This window comes from Lytechinus pictus, chromosome 18 (genome assembly GCF_037042905.1).
Source record: "Lytechinus pictus isolate F3 Inbred chromosome 18, Lp3.0, whole genome shotgun sequence".
Classification (NCBI taxonomy): Eukaryota; Metazoa; Echinodermata; class Echinoidea; order Temnopleuroida; family Toxopneustidae; genus Lytechinus; species Lytechinus pictus.
Window position 1 is genome coordinate 21,751,928 of NC_087262.1, and position 24,471 is coordinate 21,776,398.

General features: G+C 36.3%; 1 protein-coding gene across 7 annotated transcripts in view; it reads left to right on the forward strand.

Annotated features, from left to right (window-relative positions):
- LOC129281952 (uncharacterized) overlaps window positions 1-24,471 on the forward strand; it is a 90,473-nt gene that overhangs the window by 46,615 nt on the left and 19,387 nt on the right. For 6 of the 7 annotated variants that reach the window (XM_064112771.1, XM_064112772.1, XM_064112773.1 and 3 more), the window contains 18 exons: window positions 587-712; window positions 1,707-1,763; window positions 2,486-2,569; window positions 3,887-4,006; window positions 5,686-5,751; window positions 6,677-6,760; window positions 8,016-8,135; window positions 8,998-9,057; window positions 10,153-10,317; window positions 10,799-10,991; window positions 11,655-11,761; window positions 12,522-12,705; window positions 13,389-13,486; window positions 16,495-16,657; window positions 17,052-17,158; window positions 19,907-20,069; window positions 21,862-21,980; window positions 24,076-24,235. In XM_064112771.1, coding sequence (XP_063968841.1) covers window positions 587-712; window positions 1,707-1,763; window positions 2,486-2,569; window positions 3,887-4,006; window positions 5,686-5,751; window positions 6,677-6,760; window positions 8,016-8,135; window positions 8,998-9,057; window positions 10,153-10,317; window positions 10,799-10,991; window positions 11,655-11,761; window positions 12,522-12,705; window positions 13,389-13,486; window positions 16,495-16,657; window positions 17,052-17,158; window positions 19,907-20,069; window positions 21,862-21,980; window positions 24,076-24,235 — 2,176 coding nt within the window. The remainder of the gene's footprint in view (window positions 1-586; window positions 713-1,706; window positions 1,764-2,485; window positions 2,570-3,886; window positions 4,007-5,685; window positions 5,752-6,676; window positions 6,761-8,015; window positions 8,136-8,997; window positions 9,058-10,152; window positions 10,318-10,798; window positions 10,992-11,654; window positions 11,762-12,521; window positions 12,706-13,388; window positions 13,487-16,494; window positions 16,658-17,051; window positions 17,159-19,906; window positions 20,070-21,861; window positions 21,981-24,075; window positions 24,236-24,471) is intronic. The other variant, XM_064112775.1, reaches the window with a different exon arrangement.

Sequence of the window (24,471 nt, forward strand, 5' to 3'; positions counted from 1 at the left end):
AATAGTTAAGGTGGTGATTTTCAAGGCTGTTGGTACAAGTTACACATGAATATGAATTTTTGGAACTTATTTTGTGGTAAATGAGATAAACCAGAAAATAAACTTTGCATTCAAATAAATTTGAATCTGTAAAGGTCACTTATTAACTAAAGCAGACAGGATTTAAAATGGTTGAGAATATTATTTATTGCCCAAGAACATGTTCCAGTTATGTGTAAAGTTATATGTAACTTACATTAGCTTTATAAAATAGCTAAAATTACATTAAAAATGCTTTATGATTCCTGAAAACATGAATAATAATCATTAGATTAACCAAGGCAAATATGCAATTCCATAAAAATGGCCTTTTTGTATGTCCTAACCAATTTTTTCTCTATTAGCACATTATCTCATGAACTGGTCAAGCTGATATTTTGTGAATTATTACAAATTTCAAATAAATTAGAAAACAGAGGCACTTTTAAGGAAGGCCGCATACATAGAGGGGGTCAGACATACATGCTTAATGGAATTGCCTAATACATGAAGATTTTTTTCTTATAGTCCCATCTTTATAAATTATCTCTTATCTTCTTAATTGCAGAATTTCATTGTTCAAGAACTGGATTCTCTTGTTTGTGCCAATCTCCCATCCATTCTCTCGCTTCAGTGCAAGTCTCTGGTGAAAACCTACACTCCCATGATCATCAACCTCATTCTTACATACTTTGTAAGTGATGGCGATGTTGATTGTGATCATGATTAGGATGATGATGACTTTGTGTGATTTTGATGATGATGTTGGTGATGATGGTGGTGGTGGTGATGATGATGATGATGATGATGTTGGTGATGATGGTGTTGGTGATGATGATGATGATGATGATGATAATGGGGATGATGATGATAATGGGGATGATGCTGATGATGGTGATGATTGTGGTGGTGGTGATGATGATGATGATGAATATGATGAAAATGGTGATGATGATACTGATGATGGTGGTGACGATAATGATGGTGATGATGATGATGATGATAATGATAAGGATGATGATTATGATGGTGATATTGTGATGATGATGATGGCAAGGACCATGATAATGATGATTTTGATGCGTGACTTTCAATTTATTTTGCCTCACTAAACAAAGTTCATATTGATTATATAGCAATTAGTGTTTGATTGAATAGTCTTGTGGGCGGGCAGTCAGTGAGTATGGTGGTCAGTCATTTGGTGGGTCAGTCCGTTGGAATCTTTCCCTATAGAACTATTTTTTGAGTTTTTGCGAATGCTCATGAGTCTTGGCACGCTCATTGGTCTTGGAGTGCAAGATGTGTATGATATTTTTTCATAATGTGCAGTATGCTGTGTTGTCATGAAAAGGACAATTAAATGGTAATAGATTTAGGGATAATTCCTGTGGAACAATCAAAATTTGCTTTTAAAAAGTTTTTTGATGTGGCATGCATTTGGGTAATTTTTCAGATGTGTTGGGTACTTAGTTGCCATGGTATTTACTTATTAATACACAATGGTGTTGTGCTTGGGGCCTTCTGTGACATTTTCTTATTGCAGATTGTTGTCCATTAATTGTTACAGGTCCCTAAAATACCAAAAGTATTCATACTAAGATCATAATGGTATTTTGCAATGCTGAATGTGTATACATGTATGTATTTGAAATAAATTGTCATTTTTCAAAATTTACACTATTTTGTAGGAGCCAAAGATGTTGTGTACTGAAATCAAGTTGTGTCCAGGTGTAAGTTCATTGAAGGTAAATTCTTTCATTGGTTATTAATTTACGGTTGATTTTTATTTTATTTTATTTCTTCCCACATGGACTTCTCATATACATGTCTTATCTGTCATTTTCATTATTTTTTGGAATGGTTTATTTTATGTTATTCACAAATATGAAAGATATCAAGGGTTTTTTTTGTCCAATTTGTCGATTTTCTCTCTCTTTCCTTCTATTTTCCTCTCCTTGATTTTTCCTCTCTCCCGCATTCACATGTCACAATATATATTTCCTTCTGTTACTTTGCACTTTTCTAACTGTTTCTTGCTAAAATGCCAATTCTAATGCCAGTTAGAATTCCCCCCCCCCCCCCGGTAGACTGAAAAGTTTTTTGAAGCTGGTGGGTGTTTCATGAAGCTGTTTGTAAAGTTACGCACAACTATATGCACGATTGTTCTTAGGTCATAAATCAATTATATAGGGATATCACATAGCACAAGAAAGGACCACCAGTCGTGCGTAAAGTCATTCGTATCTTACGAACAACTTAATGAAACACCCACCAGGTTGCCCAGCAACTACATGTACCTTCCCCCATGCTGTATATAAGAACCTACATCTTTCTATTACTGGCATTATACATCTAAGTTAGGGAGCCCCCATCCACATATAATTATTGATTGTTTCTTTTAAGATTGTATGATTTAAGCAAATAATAATCTTTCACTTTCTCTCTCTCTCTCTTTCTCTCTATATAGATCAATGGTGATTCGGAATTTTGTGATGACTGCAAAAAATTCATGGGTGATATTCAAGCCTTGCTGACCAACACAACTTTCCAGGTATAAACTTCATATCGAATAAATTTCTGAATACATTAAAGGAAGATTATTTTGGTCAGTGTACGACATCATACAATTAAACCCGACATCATGCTTGAATTTCATTCTTGTTTTGCGAACTTTTCTGTAATTTACACAGTTTCTTCCAGAATCTTTATTCACATTTTTTTTTATACATACTGACGTTCGGATGTTCATTTGATTGGATTCTGTTATGAACTCATTTTGAAATCATTACCACAACTGGCATTTATCTTTGCACATACAAATGGGTCAGAGAAAACTGTAAATTGCCAGCTGTTCCTATTTAACAGGGACAGTCCCTATTTTGGGGAAAGAAAAAAGCAATCTTTAACAGTCCTGACCCTGTGCGAGTTTACCCATAGGATAGTGTAGAAAAGTTAGCAATGTCCCTATTTTTCATTCTTCGGTACTCATGTGTCCCTGTTCATGGACTTAAAATGTCCTTATTTTTCATTGTTTGGTAGTCCTTTGTCCTTGTTCATGGACTTGCAATGTACTTTATATACGACTCGTGATCCTTTCTTGGAAGCCAAATCAACACCTATTGAAAATTTGGGGTATGTCATTTAGCGCAAGAAAGGGTCACCAGTCGATCTTTGGCAAGGCATTAATCTACATTTGCCCCTCTCCACCCAGGTGTAGTAAATGGGTACCTGGAAGGAAGGAATTCCTTAACTGCTCGAGCGTCCAATCAGGGTAGCCGTGCTAAAGCCGGGAAGTTGGCTCAGTCGGTAAAGTGTCTGCCTGTCGAACCAAAGATCATGGGTTCAAGTCCAGCCAGTGCGTTGTGTGTAAATGTCTCTCCCCTGTTTCATAAATGCAGGCTATGTTACAGTGGAAAACACTCTGTCCCTTGGATAGGATGTTAAATGAAGGCTCTGTGTAGAGGAGAGTCACCACCTTTGAACGTTAAGAACCCACTGAACTATTCAAATAAGAGTAGGGGGAAACCCCGGTGTAGTGGTCCACCTGCATTCCCCCAATCAGTTATATCAGGAGGAGAGACCTGTAGGTCACAGTTCTATGTGCGCGCCCTTCTAGGCGACCCAGATTCGCTGGCTCCTCCAAAAATGTGACTTTGACAGATATATGGCCCTATACAAATGCTGTGCATCATCATCATTAGTTTGCAGCCCTTTGAAACAATGTATTAAGCGCTATATAAATGCTGCATTTTATCATTACTGTCTTAAAGTTGTGGGTAACTAACAACCAATGCTCTTTCGCTCTAAGTCCTCAAGTCAAATCCACCTGCTAATGTTGTATTTGTCTAAATCCTATCTTTAATTACAGCAAGGGATAATAAAAGAATTGGAAGGCCTGTGCGTCAATGCTGGAAGTTTCGAAGCTGAGTGTAAACTTCTGATCCAGACATATGCACCCACAGTCTTTGCTATGATTGTCTCTGAGTTGGTAGGTCTATTGGAGAAGTTACACTATCTTAACTGCTCCACTTATTCCCCATTAAATCCCTTACTTAAGATTGTTGTATTGAGAGTGTACGCAAGGAGAAAAAGAATAGTTTTACTACGAAAAACATTTGCCATGAAATAGTTCATTTTCCTTGCTGACGTCACGCATAGTCCATTTTTCCCTCGGGAAAAAGTGAACTACAGCTGTATACGTTTTTGACCCCGCCCCCCTACTCGATTCGCAAGCTGTGCGGCGCGATGCGAGCAGAGCGCTGCTCAGCCCAACGGTACTCTCTACTGCATGCCACGGGAAACTTTCGGCGAGCTGCTCTAACCAGGGGCGCTCGCTGAACAGACGATCAATACGGCAAGGCATATTGTTTTCTCAACTTCTAAACGATTGTTCCATCATCGACTTATTAAAAATCGTTTTGCTGTAAAAGTTGGGTATCAACGAAGAATATCGTATGAAGAATATATATGAGTGGAAGGGATATAAAACAAATATACAATGACCCATTCTCGGAACTGGCTAAAACTATTTGCACTCAGGAACATCACATAGTACTATTCTCCCTCGGGCCGATGGCCCTCGGGAGAATAGTATTATATGATGTTCCTTCGATGCGAATAGTTTTAGCCAGATCCTCGAGTGTCATTGTATATTTGTATACTATTCTTTTATATATTCTTCCTGTGAATATTGCACTTTTGCTTATAATGATGATAATAATAATTATAATGATAATAATAACGGTGTATTTACCCAGGGTAGCCACTTCAGATCCAAAAACTGTTCTCCCAGCGGGTCCTGCTATTATTGCAGGGTATAAATCTTATTCTGTGATATTTTTATTTTTTGAAGTTGTTGCTATTATGGCCTATATCTGTGCACAGCCTTTAATATTTGCCTAGCTGTGAAAAAAATTGAGAACTCTCTTAGGGAACTGAAGGTTATCAAAAGTTCAATGACCACTGGCAGAGGCTACAGAACCTTCTGAGCCCAATGTTATTTTTTTTAAATAAGAGTCTATGACACCATTCTTATTACGCTTTCTAAAACTAGTTTACTGGAAACCAGTTTGGAAGATCGCTTTGCTAGCGTTCCCATCTGATCACATGAAAGTGGTTTTCAAAAACACTTCATGTAAAGCGATCTTGTTGCTCTGGAAATGCTCTCAGTGGGGTAACATGTTTTGCGCGAAATTCTAAACCGCAGCGTAGGCATTCTACACCTGTCATGTGGAGTAGCGCGCTCAAAACCAGTTTAACGAGGGAAAGCGATCTTGAAAACTATATGGCGAGACGGTTTTCTGAATCGGTTTGGAAGATTGCTTCCAAGATTGTTTTGACCATTCTCATGACACCGTTAAACAAGTTTCCACTCAACTAGTTTCCAATAAACTAGTTTTAGGAAGGTACATGTAGTGAGAACGGTGTCTATTACAACCCGTAGCTTGTAACAATTTTACAAAAATGATTATCAATTGACGTGTACATAAAAGTGAGTGAAACAGTTCTGTTCAGCTCATTTTATTTATTTCAATTACAAAAACCATAAACAAAGAACAAGTACAATCTTAAAGTCTGTAAGATATACAAAGAAAAATTGTCAAACTTGTAAGGAATAGTCCTCTAACACATGGCTATGGCTTTGTTTTATTTTATGTCTCATTTTAGGATCCCACTACTGCGTGCACAGCTATTCAATTGTGCCCAGGCGGTTCTGCCCCCATGGTTGCACTTGTAAGTAAAGATTTTTTTTCTTGCAAATATGAACCAGCAGCCATGTATTGGCTCATTTCAACTTCTCGAATGGGGCAAGGTTCTTGAGCCATAATGCAACATTTCCCGCAGTGTAGTCTTCTAATATAGGCCCACTCAATTGATGACACAATAATTAAATACACAACACATTTATTCTACAATTATTGTGTTACCAATTACAAAAATGTTCCTCTCGAAATATTTATTTTCTCTGTAGAAATAACATTATAGGCCGATGTATCCTCTGCATCCAAAGGTATATTTCAAGACTTGCTATTCATAAGTAACGCACAGCCAAAAAGAAATCACACATGACCTTGGTTATCCTTTAAACAAGGCCCTGTGCCTGTCATGATATTTATATCAAATGCCTACCGACAGGAAAAAAAGACTTTGTGAAAGGCTGGATGAATGCAGGGGTTGTGAGCCCAGTCACAGGGCCTTTTATAGGAACCTGACTATGATTTCTTATGTTAACCATTGTTTCCAACTCGCGATCGCTACCTCTCAGGTGGCTGCCAATCGCCGAGCATATTGAGAAACCTGTATGACTCCTTACCACAGAAGCGAACATTCCCGGTCCCATGACGTCATCAACACCGACGGTGCGGATTGGCGCATCGGCACAGTCATGAATAATTTATACATTCACGTCTCCTCCAGGTTCCTGAAGGCCTCGAGACTAGAGTCGCTCGATCTTGCGCTCACTCGGGTCGCGCCAATTCTCTTCGTCGGTCGCTAGTCTTGTGTCAGCAACTACTTGGTGAGGAATATAGACAAGTCACAAGGCCTTGTTAAAAGGCTAGGCGTTGGTCAGTTAGCTTCCCTTTTAAATTACCACATAATACACATGGATTTCAATATTTTGATCCATTTCTGTTTTTCTATCCATCATCCCTTGCAGACCAAGACAGACCCACAATTTTGCAGTGCGTGCAAAAGCCTTCTTACTGATGTTGTTTCATTGCTTAGCAACCAGACTTTTGAGGTACTTGTATTTTCTTTTCTACAGTGCATGTATATCACTGACCTTCAGAATTTTTATTTGTCATCCCTTCTGGTTGGTTGAAAGTGAAACTTGGATTACATTGTAGCTTGAATCACAGGTGCATGCCACAATGCTCAGATTTATATTTTGTTTATAAGCAGTGAGATTTTGGCTCAGTTTGAGAGTCTATGCTCAAGTAGCTGAAAGTCTAACAGATTCTTTTTTATCAATGATTTTGTTATATTTATGTTTTCCTTTGTAATTTTGTGTGCTCCACCCTTCACTTGTGCGCTGTGAGCATCTCTAATGAGATGGATATGGCGCCTTATAAATTGCGTTTATTGATATTATCTATAAAATAGTAAGGCTATGATATTTATAAAAAAAATCATTAGAAAAATAAGGGCTGTGTGATATTTCGTAAAAATCTTTATGTATTCAATGTGTGAATAGTTTGTTTTGATTTAGCTTAACCACTTGACTGCGTAGCACGTAATATTACGTGCTGGGCGAAGGTACAATCTGTGCGGGGCACGTAATATTACGTGCTTGACCTATCCTCTGTTTGAGGCGTCAGCACCGTGCTGTTAATACCCCTACGATGAAAACAGTGCATGTATATCAAAATTCAGACTATGGTCACCAGATGGTGCTATTCCACAAAAATTATCAAAACTTTTGCAGTGATTTATAAATGTTTGTATTCACTTTTCCATAGTGATAGTGTATGGCGCTCGGTTCAAAATGGTGACTCGCAGTGGAGAAGTGAATCAGAAATATTTTGACGAAACTTTAGACAATAGGAGTAATAAATTTAGTAAAATATCTGTGTCAGAAGGGGAGGATGATTTTTTTGGAAGGATATTGGAAATAGTGATGAGGAAAGTATTGTGATTATTTACAATTTCTATCCAAGTTGCTATCGGTTGTAGTCCCAAATAGATCTAACTTGTTAGTCCCATTCAGTAGCACCAGGGGGGTCAGTGCGCATTACAGCCTTTAACAGTCAAGTGGTTAATGAGCTAATTTAATTCTTTATAAACAGAATGAGATATTTACTTAGGTGGGGATCCTATGCTTAATTAGTACTGAAAGTCTTCATGCAGAATATGTACATTTATAAAGCTTAAAATTCTTTACATCAAAATCATTTCAGTGCTTTGAATAAGGAAGATCGACTAGCTTTGATATGTCAAATAAATTTGTATGTCAAGGCAATTTTTGAATTTTGTTGAAATATGTTTTGTATTAACAGAATGAGATCTTAGCTCAGGTTGAGAAACTATGTGCAATGGCTGGAAGTCTTCAAGCGGAATGTGAACTCTTGGTAAAAACCTATGGACTTGCTGCTTTTTCATACCTTGAGGCAGAACTGGTAGGTTATTTACGCTTCTCATTCTCCCCCCCCCCCAATTTTTGAAATGTTTTTTCTAGGTCCTTGTAACTATCACTGTTCTAATTGTTCTATTTAAAAGAATTAATTTGTTATTCTCATTTTTTACAATTTTTTCTTCTACTGCTTTTTCTTTCCTTATTCTTCTTTATTATTTTAAATTTTTCATTTCCTCCACCTCCTCCATCTTCTTTTTGTGTTTCCTGTATTTTTCCTCTTCTTCCTTTTCTTCTGCCTCTTATAAAGTTAAATTACTGTGTTGTTTTGATATTTTCCATTTCATGGACACTATTTTATCATTCTTCATGTCGTATTTGAATTTTTTTTCCAAAAAATTCTATGGTGGAATCTTGTTATGGTGATGATAAAGATGTCCTGCTGAAGAGGTTCTTTAGGGTTCAGTTCCCATTGAAATAACATTTCTGAAAGAAAATCACAACTAGACAATTCCTCTGGAGGAGCCGTGGTGTAGTGGTTCTGACTCTCGCCTTGTAAACATAGGGTCGTATGTTCGAATCCCACTGCGGTCTGGCGTCCTTTGGCAAAGCATTTATCCACACTTTGCCACTATCAACTCAGGTGCGGAATGGGTACTTGGTACGATGTGAAAGTCATTGTAGCTTGTCCAGTACTGTGTGCGCCTCACCGGCGACTGACTGGAATACTCCCCAGGGAGTGGAGGATGTGCACACATTGTGTGCAGGAACGACTGATTCAATCCGATGACCGGGGTAATGATATATCTGTAAAGCGCTTAGATACGTCGTTCGATATATTAAGTGCTATTTAAAAGTGGATTATTATTATTAACATGATTTTTATATTGTGATTTCTATCTTATCAGGATCCCAACACCGTTTGTACAGAAATCGGTCTCTGCCCTGGTAATACTGCTCCAGCCACGGTAAGTGTGTCCAGCAAGTCGTCTGGCCCAGACATATCTTTGCAGATGAAGAATTTAAAATCATTTGTGGGGTGTCATAGTCTAGTGGTTACGACTCATGCCCTACAATCAGAGGGGTATGGGCGTGAATCCCAGCTATGTTTTCCTTCAGCAAGAATTATACTCACATTGTGCTGCACTCAACCCAGGTGAGATGAATTGGTACCCAGCAGGATTAATTCCATAATCAGCGCCCTGTAAATGCTATATATTAACTGTATAGAGCAGAGTCCCCAGTGTTCTGTGATTCAGAAAACAAACAATTTTACAGAATTTCACAGAACACAGTATTTCACAGATACCCAAATTTCAGGCCTCTCATGTCTGGAATTGTGAAAAATATGGTGAAAATCATGGAAATCTGAGGAAAATCCAATAAAACTAAACTATGCATCAGTGGATATAATCTGCCAATCAAAGATAGCTTATCTGCTAATAACACCACATAGTTTTCTAACATGCATGCATGAATGTGTATCATAAAACTGTTTGTAAGTTACGAATGGCTTTATACACGACTGGTGATCCTTTCTTGTGCTAAATGATATATGCTATGTAGCTGACTTGGCACGTAAGAAAACTCTCCAGTCTTGCATAAGAAGAGCTTCATGAAACATGCACCAGGGGGGTGTTTTATAAAGCTCTTTGTTAAATTACACACAACTTTGAGCATGACTGTAATATGTTCTTAGACTGTAAGTTGCTACGTCAGGCACATAGGGATATGTCTTTGAGCACAAGAAAGGGTTACCAGTCGTGCGCTAAGTCATTCGTCTACTTTATGAACAGCTTTACGACAACTGGTGATCCTTTCTTGTGGTAAATGATATCCACAAAACTTCATTGATGTTGATTTAGCACCTGAGAGAGGATCACCAGGGATAAGGGGAATGTTTCATAAAGATTTTTGTAAAGTTATGCACGACTTTATGAACAGCTTTATGAAACCCTCCCCTGATTGCTCTCCTTGTCATGGGACTTTCCCTTTCCTCCTCATACCTAATCCATTCTAAAATCGATCTCTTCTCCCTCTGTCACTCAATTTGGTCATTCCAGAAAGCCATTTCTCTTGTGGCAGTTCAACCTATGGCAACCCTTCAAGCGGCTCAACCAATCGTTCCTAAGAAAACAAGCTCAAAGGCATCATCGGATGAAGAATGCACATTTTGTAAATGGATTGTTGGTGCTTTCCTCTATGAATTCAATAACAATGAGACAGAGGTAGGTAATATCAATATGAAATATTAAAGATAATATATCAATACTGTAATTTGTAAGGTTGAGTACCAAAGCACTTACGGATTATTCAAAGGGAATTTGAATTGAAAGATGATGAAAAAGGACAAAAACACATTTTAAAAGTCTTTATTTTCCTAAAACAACAAAATAGGATCAAAATAGCTACTCAGTGATTTTGTGAATTTTCCAACTTTTCCCACGGAACACACGTTTGATAATACGATACCATTTTCAAGTGACCAAAATATTTCACAGGTGAAGAGGGATGCGATTGGAAGCTTATATCGTAAAAAATAAAACTGATTTTGGCAAAAATTGTACATCCATTTTTTTTGGTAGGTATTTGTGTATCCATGGTGGAAGTTTCATGAATTTCAAGAAAATATTGCCTCTGATATGACCGAATGTGTGAAAAGTTTTTTTGTAATACGACCCACTGACATATTTCATTTCCCACCTACAGCAAGAGTTCTTGGATGACATAACGGAACTGTGCAATGTATTCAGCAATAACGACACGAGAAGAGAATGCCACAATTACATAGAAACCTACGGGTCGCTGATATTCAATCTCTTCCTGGATAATTTGAGTGCAGAGCAGGTTTGCCAGACAATCGGTGCATGTACCTCTCTCATGGACTTGAAGCCTATGAAACGTAAGTCCCACTGAGTGTGAGATGTTGATCCATTGCCTGTTGCACCTGGTTGATCCCTGCACAGAACCTCTGGCAGGGCTTGAATGAAGAATTCAAAGGGATAAGGACATATTTTAATAGGGCACTTACAGGAAAGGGGAGGTGGGACCTCAGTTACAGGGGCATCCATGTCCATTAAGAAAGGGCATCAATGGTAAAATGTATTTTCAATGGGATACGTGTACTGTATTTCCACAGGGCACCAATGCCTCAGGCATAAGGGGCCCTTATTTTGGCCTCTAGTCTACAAATATTAGGAAGGGTATCAAGACCACCGGAGGCCATTCTAAGGGTATCGGAGGCCATGGCCTTCGGTGGTCTTGGGTTAAATCAAGCCCTACTCTGGGAATCGCAAGTCCAGTCAGTAATGGATTAAGAATTTGGATGTTAGGTTTAAAAAGAGAAGATTCATTTCCATGAATCAGGGATGCCACTCTTTTTATTAATTCAATCATGGAATTCCTTGTCTGTAATAGATGTCCGGGCACTGTATCACAAAAGTTTTCAATTGATTGATGATTGACAATAACCAGTCAAAGATCATTATTGCAATGCATATTTTGTTCAAAACACTGACCAACAATGTAAAAATTATTTTTTTAATATTAATATTTCATCAAACAGACCTGAAGGAGGTGCTTTTGAAGCTCCCCAGAGATGATACCTTCTGCACCCTGTGTAAAATCGGTGTTGGTGAACTGGAGACCATTTTATCATCAAACAAATCCAAGGTTAGTGCTAGATACATCCAGTCTTTGCCTTGTGAAAAGGTTTCTAGAGAAAATTTGGTGTTTTAACATCTTCTGTATCTCTGAATATCTGTATGCTTTGGAGCTCAAGTCCAGGGAAGGAAACAGAAAGAAATTGATATCAAAGTGATGGAATAAAATTGCCTTGTGTAAAGAAACTTGCATCTGATTATTGGATATCAATTCTAGTCTTCAAGGCATTGATTGATTAACATTGATTTTAAAATCTGATCTACACGTACAGTGTATCAGGTAAAAAAAAAAAATCCGAGGTCTGTGTATTTTGTAAAAAAATTCATCCATGAAAATTTTGTTTACCTGTGTCTGTGTATGTTGTAAGAATGAATCCCTGAAAAAATGTATCTAAATGTATCCATATTTAATGCTCCAAAAAGATGAAAATGTACAAATAACTGGAAAGACCATCCCATTTTCATTCTACCTGTATTTACTACATGCGTTATGATTATTATCCCTGGCAGAGAAAATAAATGATGATTAACCAGTCACAGATAGTTTGAAGATTTTTGCACAATTAGAACTACATTAAGAATGGCAATTCCTTAATTTTATTATCATTTTTGCCATAAATTCTCTCATTTACAGAAAGAGATAAAAACAAGAGATAGAGAAATTGCTCTGTGGCAATCTACCATCTCCAATCAATACCCAATGCAACAACACTAAGAATGGCAATTTCTTAATTTTATTATCATTTTGCCATAAATTCTCTCATTTACAGGAGGAGATAAAACAAGAGGTAGAGAAATTGCTCTGTGGCAATCTACCATCTCCAATCAACACCCAGTGTCTCTCCTTTATGTCTATCTATGGTGATGTCCTCGTCCAGCTGGTGATTGACCAATTAGATCCATCAACTTTCTGTAAAGATGTCGGACTCTGCGATGCTAACAAGAAGGAACTGAGTGAGTAGGAAAACTTGTCTATAGTTTTATATATATGCCTACATCCTACGAAAGGGCGAAGTCAATGAATGGGTTTATTCCGTCATAATACACATATAGACGTAAAGACAAAGGTAGAAGGCATTAAGGCGCATTACGAACATTGAAAAAAGACAAAAAAAATCGCCTTAAACACAGATGTAGAGAAATATATATATATATATAATTATATATTTTTTCTTATGTGTCGTGTTTGATTGTAGCCTACCACAGACAATTTGCTTGATATGGGAGAAATGTTGAAGCTACATAATAATGTTAAAATGCAGTTTGTGTTAGGTTTTGTTTTCTGTATTATAATTATAAATGTATATGTCACCAAACAACTTCCTTTTAATGTTCACCATGCAAAGGATAAGTATATTTGTCATTCATTCTGGATAATTTCATGTATAACTTTTCAGATGAAATAGATACATGTACTGTATATAAGTATGATGCTGTTTAAGAGAGTGAGAAAAAGTTTCCTTGCAACATTTGAATTGTACAGTGTACAGAATTGTAAAGTGATAAACTTGAAATTTTACGTTAGCATAGAAAGAGATTGGAAACTCGATACATAATTATATTCAATTGACTGAACTGACATGTTGCTTGAGAATTGATTTAAAAAAAATGTATTTCTGTTTTTATGATTTATTCAGAGAGTAAGCTTCCACCTCTCAAGGCCTCTGAAGACTGCGTACTTTGTGAATTCATAGTTGCGGAACTTGACAAATATATCAAAGAGAATTCAACAGAGGTAATGATTTGCTTGTCTTTATAATTTTTTATTTTGTGATGAAGGGTTGCAATTGTGCTTGTTGTGCATGATGTTTTTTTTGTTGTTGATGTGAGTAATGGATAAAATTATGAAATATTGTCGTGGGTGGGGGTTGGACCTTGCTAAGGGACCGGACAGTTCAATAAAGAAACCGGGACACCAGATCTAGGGCAGTTTCATTTAATCGGCGTCATAGGAAACATAAAAAAAAACCCTGTAAAGATACATAAACAAAAACCGCAATAAATTACATGTATCATATTACAGATTCAAATAATCAATGACAAAGTTCACATGTAAACAGTTCCCATCTCATCACTTGATAGTTCTGTAATGCTTACAAAAATGAAACAGACTTCTTGTCATTAAAGTTTAACGCCTCGCTGCAAACAATCTTGAATTTTACCAAGTTAAATTCAGTCGAAACTATTTCCCTTGTAAGAATTCAAAATAATTATGTTTTTACAACAACTTATTTTCTTGCCTACTATAAATTCAGCATAAGCCTATAAAATCCCTCTTTGTTTTAGTACAAAGCACCTCGAACAATATCTAGTATAATACCAATACCAGCTTATTCACTCAACTCTTGCATCTGTTCAATCTATTTCGTATAAGATTAATTAAACTGTCAAAACAAATCCTCTGTAACACCGTTTGACAATATTATAAGACATTATAAAATCATTAATGCAATCATCCTAATATCAGACATTAATACATGATACACATCTGATGATATAAGAAACAAAACTCTAAGATGCCTACCCAAGGTCAGAAAAAGGTCAATCAACTGCTTCAAACTACAGGCTGCCACTACCAGTACAACAGACTGCAACCCACAGACTGCAACCCCTGGACTGCAAACTCCACAGCCACTGCAAGCCCCACAGTAGCTCACTACCAGCCACTGCCACAGGTAGACCCACTGCCTATTGGACCAGCTGAAGTCCCAATTCTCCCAGCTATAAATAAGAAGTTAATTTATTCATCACCAACAATTCTACACTCGAAATACTCTCAGAAGTATATGAATTATCATATTATTTACGGAATAATCATCTTATAATTTGATATCAGTGTAATGTTACAGTGTAATCACTTCATGATCTTATACATACATTTTATATCTTCGATTCATGGGCGCGGCCATCTTGAGAAGTCGGATAAAATGGCGCCCTCTACGTTCGCAAATGCTGAACCAAAAACAATTAAATCACTCCTATAACAAGCAAGTATCTGAGCCTGTTATCTTTTAACATATTAAATCATTAACAACAAATACTGAAAACCCGATAAATCTCTATTTGGAGATAACCACAGAGCATTTGCATCATTTCCCACAATTTGTTACAGAAATCGAAATTCTTATCCTTCAGACGCATCAAAGTCAAGACATGGAAAGTACTCAAAATAATCTCTTAAATCCAGTTAAAATAGTTACAAATACTCTTAGAATTATTCTCAGCATTAAAGTGACTTCTTATAGACTTAAAATGCTATATAAAAGTTTACATACCGAAGAAATCTCCAACACACGTTTGAAACTTCTCGTGCTCTGCCTACAAACACGTCCGTGCACGTAGATCTTCAAATGCCTTCTCCTAATCAAACCACACCCAAAGGGCTATCACACGTGAAACGGTACGAGTACGACCTAATTAAAGATGCATATATCAATGCGCTTCAAAAAAAGTAAATTCGGCCTAGTACGATTACGTAACCTAGCGTAAATATTCGAAACACCTGGTTCAGATACGCAGATCTCACCGCACAAATTAAATCCTTATAAATTTCGCCTTCACAAAATTCCATTTCCCGACAATATGATAGTTGCTGTTACTTATGATTGTGGTTGTTGAGATTGATGTTGTTGTGAGTAGTGAACTTTGCTTTGTTTCATGGATATTGTTGTGCCCGAAGGTGGTGGTTGCGCCATACAGTGATATGATTATTGTTAATCATGATTGTTGTTGTTATGACTGATGGTGCCTGTTGTGACTAGTGGTCTTGTTGTTGTTTTTTTGTTGTGAGAAATGGATTTTGCTCTGACACATTGATATTTTTTTGTGCCTGACAGTGATTTTTGCAATTGATGGTGGTGGTTGTAAATGATGGTTTTGTAACTGAAGAATTATAGTGTGAATATGTAATTCTTATTGTGACTAATGATTGCAGTTGTTTTGATTGATGATGCTTGTTATGTGTGATGGTGTTTGCTGTGACTGGACTGATTGGGGTTGTAACAACATATTGTGTTTGTTGTAGCTGGTGGTGGTTGTGCCTGTGGGTGGTTGTTGTGATTGACAAAACTTGTTGTGACTGATGATTGTGGTAGTGAATGAGGGCACCTGTTGTGACGGGTGATAATTGTTTTGTATAATTGCGTATTGATTAAGAACACTGTTTTGTAGAAATAATGGTCATTTGACTCATTTCCAAATCATCTACAAGAATTATCACTCATAAACAGATCTACTCTATAGGATTATTCTTCAACTTACACAAAGTTGGCCCAACTTTATATAAGCGGAATATTTAAGGTTGGGACTAGGAATAATTATTGATGTTCTAATGGTAATCTTAGTGCAATAATGATAGATACATATACTGCACCTTGATAACAATTTACCATATGTCATAAAACTCTGGTCATTTCTGTTTTACCTGAAGAAAATTAAATTATGAATGGATTGACAACTGAATCAACAATTTTTATTTTGAATTGGGTAAAAGTGAGCAAATTTTTTTAAACGAGTTTGATAACCTTCAAATTGCTCAATCACACCTCTGACTAAGTTCAACCACTATTCCTTTCCGGATTGCTTTAAAACAATTTTAATTTACATTTAATTCATGCAAATTACATAAGAACTGCCTTTTAACTGATTTTCGTCTAAAATCTTTAATTTTATTAGATGGATTTTAAATGTACTGATGTTCTTATAGGTAAAAAAAAAAAAAAAATATTGGACATTCTTTTGCAGGAAGAAATCAGAGAAGCATTGAAAAAGGTGTGCAATGATCTGCCAGAGTCCATCAGGAGTAAATGTGATTCCTTCCTTGAAGAGCATGCTGAACAATTTGTTGATTATCTTGTGGAACAGAATCCTAAGGTCCTGTGCTCTGCCCTTTATTTGTGTGATTCAGGTAAGGATTGAATGTCTCTTAGCGGGGTACTGTTTCACAAAACTGTTGTGCAGTACTATCATTATGGTAATTAATGAATATCTTATCTATTAATTGTCTGATAACATATGCATTTGCCATACATGTATAAAGGTGTACTTTGAAGCTACATGACATGTTCAAATGATGGTTGTTAAAATCAAAGACGACAAAAAGTGAGTGGGGACCGTAAGAAAACACCTGAGTTTACTGTGAACAATGTATATTTTTCTATTTTGGACTTGGTAAATGTGAAGGTGTAAAATTTGAAATTCAATTTAATCTTAGAGAGGGGTTTCGAACTAGATAAATATGTGGGACTACATTGATATATTACACCAGCTTCAATGTATTTCTGTTTTACTTTCCCATTCAGAGAAAAAAGTGCCACCGCCTCCTCCAGTGAAAGATAGTTCTGATTGCATACTCTGTGAATTCATTGTGGAAGAACTAGACAAGTACGTTGAGAAGAACTCAACTGAGGTAAGACTTTGTTTCTGTTGTATCTGTTAGTTGAATTTTTTTTGTCACTTATGTCTGTTTATTTTGTCTCCAAGGTGGTTGTCAGGACTGATGGTGCTTGAATTTACTAATGGTGTTTTTAAACTGATGTATGTTTTGATTCATCCAGGGAGTAATACAAATTACGAATAGAGATAAATCTTGTTTGAAATGGAGAACAGTTTCCCATCTGATCCAGGACGCCTCTTCAGCTTGTCTGAACTGGCAGGAAATCGTTGTTGCTGCTTGGTGGCGATGCATGATCAATGTTATTGTCTTTGAGACATCGAGGAAGCGTCCCGGATCGGATGTGAAACTGTTCTCCGTTTCAAACCAGTAAGTCCATATGATCAAATTTATCTCTATTCTAAATTGTGTTCTTATTTTTATTTTTTTACTGATGGTAGTTGATATGACTGAGGATGGTTATTATTAATTTTGGTAGTAGTTATGACTGATGATGTTTGTTGTGACTGATGGTCGTGGTTGTCCAATTGTTGGTGTTTCATCTGATGGCTGTTGTGGTGACTTGTTGGTGGTTATTTTGTCTGATGGTTGTTTTATCTAATAGATGTTGTGAGTGCTAGATGTTGTCTCATAGCTATTTTGTGTGTCTGATGTTTATTGTGGCTGATTGTTTTTGTGACTGATTTTAGTTTTGTCTGATGATTGTTGTTTGTATTTCATAGTTGCTGTTGTTGTTGTGACCGATGGTCGTTCATCTGAATATGGTGGTGTTTGTTTCTGATTTGTCAGATTGTTGTTGTTGTGACCGATGTTTGTTCATCTGAATATGGTGGTGGTCGTTTCTGATTTGCCAGATTGTTGTTGTTGTTGTGACCGATGTTTGTTCATCTGAATATGGTGGTGGTTGTTTCTGATTTGTCAGATTGTTGTTGTTGTGACCGATGTTTGTTCATCTGAATATGGTGGTGGTCGTTTCTGATTTGTCAGATTGCTGTTGTTGTTGTGACCGATGTTTGTTCATCTGAATATGGTGGTGGTTGTTTCTGATTTGTCAGATTGTTGTTGTTGTTGTGACCGATGTTTGTTCATCTGAATATAGTGGTGGTTGTTTCTGATTTGTCAGATTGTTGTTGTTGTGACCGATGTTTGTTCATCTGAATATGGTGGTGGTTGTTTCTGATTTGTCAGATTGCTGTTGTTGTTGTGACCGATGTTTGTTCATCTGAATATGGTGGTGGTTGTTTCTGATTTGTCAGATTGTTGTTGTTGTTGTGACCGATGTTTGTTCATCTGAATATAGTGGTGGTTGTTTCTGATTTGTCAGATTGTTGTTGTTGTGACCGATGTTTGTTCATCTGAATATGGTGGTGGTTGTTTCTGATTTGTCAGATTGTTGTTGTTGTTGTTGTGACCGATGTTTGTTCATCTGAATATGGTGGTGTTTGTTTCTGATTTGTCAGATTGTTGTTGTTGTGACCGATGTTTGTTCATCTGAATATGGTGGTGGTCGTTTCTGATTTGCCAGATTGTTGTTGTTGTTGTGACCGATGTTTGTTCATCTGAATATGGTGGTGGTCGTTTCTGATTTGCCAGATTGTTGTTGTTGTTGTGACCGATGTTTGTTCATCTGAATATGGTGGTGGTCGTTTCTGATTTGCCAGATTGTTGTTGTTGTTGTGACCGATGTTTGTTCATCTGAATATGGTGGTGGTCGTTTCTGATTTGCCAGATTGTTGTTGTTGTTGTGACCGATGGTTGTTCATCTGAATATGGTGGTGGTTGTTTCTGATTTGTCAGATTGTTGTTGTTGTTGTGACCGATGTTTGTTCATCTGAATATAGTGGTGGTTGTTTCTGATTTGTCAGATTGTTGTTGTTGTTGTTGTGACCGATGGTTGTTCATCTGAATATGGTGGTGGTTGTTTCTGATTTGTCAGATTGTTGTTGTTGTGACCGATGTTTGTTCATCTGAATATGGTGGTGGTTGTTTCTGATTTGTCAGATTGTTGTTGTTGTTGTGACCGATGGTTGTTCATCTGAATATGGTGGTGGTTGTTTCTGATTCGTCAGATTGTTGTTGTTGTTGTGACCGATGGTTGTTGCTTTGTCTAATAGTTATGACTGATATTCGTTGTCTGTGATAACTGATGTTTTTATTGTATGGTAATTGTTGTTTTATCTGATGGTGGTAGTTTTTGTGTCTGAATTTGTTCTAAGGTTGTATATAGTCTGAAAGTTATTATTGTTGTGACTGAAGGTGGTTATTGTGTCAGATAACTGTTTTTGTGTCTGATATTGGCTGTTGTGTCTGGTGGTTGTTGTGACCAATGGGGGTTATTGTTTCAGATAGTGGTTTTTGTGACTGATTTTGGTTGTTGGTTTATCTTATATTGGTTGCTGCATCTCATGGTGGTTGTGTCTGATTTAATTGGTTGGTGGTGGTTGTTGCGACCTACGGTGGTTGCATATTTTTTCTTCCGATAGTTGACGTTTTAACTGTAAGATGCTTCTGTGTCTATTGGATACAATGTCAGTATATTGTCAGCATTCATCTGAACCGTCATATCAGTCAATTTTTTTTTTTTAATCGAATTTGATATTTTTGCAGAAAATGAAAGTAAAAATCCTAAACTTTGAAGTCGATTTCCTCTGAAATGGGTTTGCATGGTCTTATGTGTGATACGACAGTTCAGACGACCGCTGACGATATTGTTCACTCAAGGTCAAAATTAAAAAAAAAAATTGAATGTATTCTCTTTTGCAGGAAGAAATCAGAGAAGCATTGAAAAAGGTCTGCAATGATCTGCCAGAGTCCATCAGGAGTGAATGTGATTCCTTCCTTGAAGAGCATACTGAACAGTTTGTTAAATATCTCCTAGAAGAGAATCCTAAAGTCTTGTGCTCCGCTCTTTATTTGTGTAGTTCAGGTAAGGTTTGAATATCTAAAGCAGAGATGCCAAAATGTAGGATTTCATCCAATTTAGTAAGATTTTTAACAGGAAATTGACACCAAATAGGATATTTTTTCCTAGAAGTAAGATTGAAAACTTGTAAGAATAAAGATTTTAAATAAAAATAGGACTTTAGGCTTGAACATAGGACAAAAAGAATTAAATTACAGGATTTTTCAGAATTAGAGTTGGTAGATCTGATAAAAGAAGGTCACTATTTTATAAAACTCACGTAAAATAATAACCTCATGGTGTTTAATGTCTTGCTTGATAACCAATATATCACTGGAAATTTTGTTTTTGACAAGGAGTTTTCTGGAATGGGACCAGGCTACTCTCATAATCTTTAATGCTTAGAGCTTTGATAATCACTGGCATATAGATAGGGGTTAGGGGCACTTAACCTCCAAAGTTCCATGACACCCCCCTCCCCCCCCACAAAAAATAGAACAAAGAATGGAAAGGACAAATGGTAAAATAAGATATATTTTTAGAATGTTATGTCTGGATCTTTCACAAAATTAGATTTTCATTTTTAAATTGAAAATTTTCACTTGCTTGAGAAATTTTGTCCCCTTTTGGCGTATTATCCCACTAATAATGATAACTTTGCCTTTATTGTGCATGATAGCCAAAATATCATAGTTAAAACTATTTATGAAAGAGGCTCCCCAGGGCCATGTTGCATAAAAGTTACTATTTTGGAAACTTTGCAAAGTAATGGTTACTTCAATGGAATCCATGATTTTGATTGGCTGTTGAGACTGTTCCCATTGTAACACATAATGCTTGATATTAATATTTATGGAACAGGACCAGGAACCTGTTTCATAAAGCTAAAGAGTTACAACTGTTGTAACGTTGCCATTATGGCAACTACCATGGTAACCTTGATTGTGATTGGCTGCTGAGCCCTGTTGCCATGGTAATTGCCATAATGGCAAAGTTACAATAGTTGTAACTCTTTATGAAACAGGCTCCTGAGGTTTGCTCTCACAGTAGTGACTGTGTTAATAATGGTGATATTGATTAAACACTAAACATGATAAGGATGAAAATGATGAATCATCAATAAAATTCATCATCAACAGGACCAGGAACCTGTTTCATGAAGAGTCACAACTGTTTTAACTTTGCCATTATGGTGATACTGATTAAACACTAAACATGATAAGGATGAAAATGATGATGAATCAATAAAATTCATCATCAACAGGACCAGGAACCTGTTTCATAAAGAGTCACAACTGTTGTAACTTTGCCATTATGGTGATACTGATTAAACAAAAAACATGATAAGGATGAAAATGATGAATCATCAATAAAATTCATCATCAACAGGACCAGGAACTTGTTTCATAAAGAGTCACAACTGTTTTAACTTTGCCATTATGGTGATACTGATTAAACAAAAAACATGATAAGGATGAAAATGATGATGAATCAATAAAATTCATCATCAACAGGACCAGGAACCCGTTTCATAAAGAGTCACAACTGTTGTAACTTTGCCATAATGGTGATACTGATTAAACAATTAACATGATAAGGATGAAAATGATGATGAATCAATAAAATTCATCATCATCGTCGTCATTCATCACCTTCACCGTCGTCGTCTTCATGATCATTAAAATCATCTTCAAATCACCATCCCCACCCTGAATAATTACTGCAAATTTTTAATGACTATGGTTTTTTTTTTTTAATTTATCACCATTTTGTTTTGATATATTTCTTTTCCATTTTTTATTTTTATTTTTTTTAGGTAAATTGAATGGTATGTTAAAGAAGTTGAAGGTTCAAGACACAGAGGGATGCATCCTTTGTGAATATGTCATGTATGAAGTTGAAAAATTACTTAACGGATCTACCACCGTGGATGAGGTATGTAGCAGATTGGCATTCCAGCAGTTATGTATAAATCTTTTTATTATGTGTATATAGATGATACTGAGATAACACAGAACAGAATTTTCCTTTTCAATTTTCCATGAAGTGGCTCGTACTATTGGTTGTGCAACTATTTTGTTACCATTGATTGCGATCCCTTGCAAATTGCATGTATACTGTAGCCAAGTGGCCGTAAATGTTCACAAACCAATAATGAAAGCTCCTTTAAAGTGTATCTGTTTGGGTTGAGTATTTGCCAGGACTGGGGGTGTTATGTATCATATAGACATACACAGCATCAGCATACTCCCCAGGGAGTGGAAAAAGTGCATATATTGTGTGCGGGCATGGCAGGATCCGATGAGTGGGGTAATATATTTGTATTAAAGTGCTTAGAGACGTCATTCTGATGTATTACAGTGGTGCTCAAAAGTTAGTGAACCCCACCACAAAATGCACTCCTTCATGCTGAGTGTTGAATGTAGAAAACAACACTACAATGTTTGGTGAGCCCAGACAAACAAACTTTATTGAATGTTATATTTTATCACCTGACTTCACAATTAAATATCTATAACATGACAGAACTTGAACACTTAAAAAATATGTTCACTTTCGTGTGGGGTTCACTAACTATTTAGCACCACTGTATTAAGTCCTATGTAAAAGTGGAATATTATTATTATTACATGAATGTACTCTGGAGTAATTAATGGACAATCTGGGTGAAGCGTTAAGGTTACTCGTATTCCGATAGACAGAAATAAAGAAAACACCAAATTCACTTATTCATAGAAAACCTGTGTTAAATCAAACTCAGATGTTGCATATGACAAATCAATCTGATTCTCTGCTTACATTATCAAGACTTCAGAAATAAGTTTTGAAAATAATTTGAAAATAACTGCAATTCCTGTTGTCATTTACTCAGAAAATATCAATTATATGTTGTGTTCTTGGAGAATAAGTCTACTGTGTATGATAATATTTATGTATTGTGATATATAAAAAAAAAAAAAATTATTGTGTATGGGCAATTCGATAAAGTATGCAAGTTTGTCTCTCCCCCTCCCCAATATGTGGGACCTTTGTGTAATGATTTGTCTGTGTTTTCTTGTTCATACGTATGAAAGTTTGCGATGGTCTCAAATTTTCATGGCTTGGGAGGTCCTTGAAGTATAAAAAAAACTAAAGAAAAATGGGATTGGATGTAAAAAAATGTTGATTTTTTTTAGGAATAGCCCAAATGGCACTCTATTCTGGGGGTGTTTCACCCCCAGACTCAAAGGTCAAGTCCACCCCAAGAAAATGCTGACTCGAATAAACAGAGAAAAATCAAACTACATGTAGCATAGTGCTGAAAATTTCATCAAAATCAGATGTAAAATAAGAAAGTTATGACATTTTAAACTTATTTTTCACAAAACAGTGATATGCACAACTAGGTGAGTCAGTCGATGATGTCCATCACTCACTATTTCTTTTGTATTTTATTGTTTGAATTATACAATATTTCATTTTTTATAGAGTTGACAATAAGGACCAACTTGACTGAACCATATAGTATTAAACAATGATAATTCCACATGTTCAGGGAGGAATTAATCGTTGTCTCACTTGACAATGAGGAGAAAATTAGAATATTTCATGTAATAAAATACAAAAGAAATAGTGAGTGGATGACATCATAGTCTACTCATTTGCATACTAGCCAGGATGTGCATATAACTGTTTTGTGAAATTAAGCGAAACTTTAAAATGTCATAACTTTCTTATTTTACATCCGATTTTGATGAAATTTTCAGTGTTATGCTTGTTGGATTTTTCTCTTTTTATTCAAATCAACTTTTTGTTGGGGTGGACTTGTCCTTTAAGAGTCGCACTTAAATGGCATGCAATGCACAGTCTTATTGATTAATATGCAGTAGTGTGCATCCTCTTGGGATGATCTGACCAATGCGGTCATGCCTTTTATAGCGCGCCCAACTAGACATTTATGTGGGACTTGAATCTTTGTGCAACACCCCCTGTCTCAGACCCCTTGTTTTTTTAATGATCAAACCATTTCCAATCCCATTCAATCCAACAGATTGAGAAAGCATTGGATGATGTCTGTGATGTACTCCCATCCAGTGAGAAAACAGAATGCACAGAATTTGTGAATGCCTACACACCGTTAATAATATCATACATCACTCAGGAATTGTCACCAAAGAGTATCTGCACCATGTTGGGAGAATGCGATACAGGTACGTCTATGGTTTTTTTAATTTTTGTGTGTGTTCTTTTTGCCATATTTATTTCTTGTCCAGTATTTCAAAACGGGTCCAAGGATGTAGCGAATAGCAAATATAGTTGGGAATGATATGTTGATACTTTAATTCTATGCAATTTGTCGCCCAAAGGAAATCTGCCCTTTTTTGTGAGAATGTTATAAAGGTATTTCTATGGTGTCTCTAAAATTGTTTTAAGAATGAAATATTCA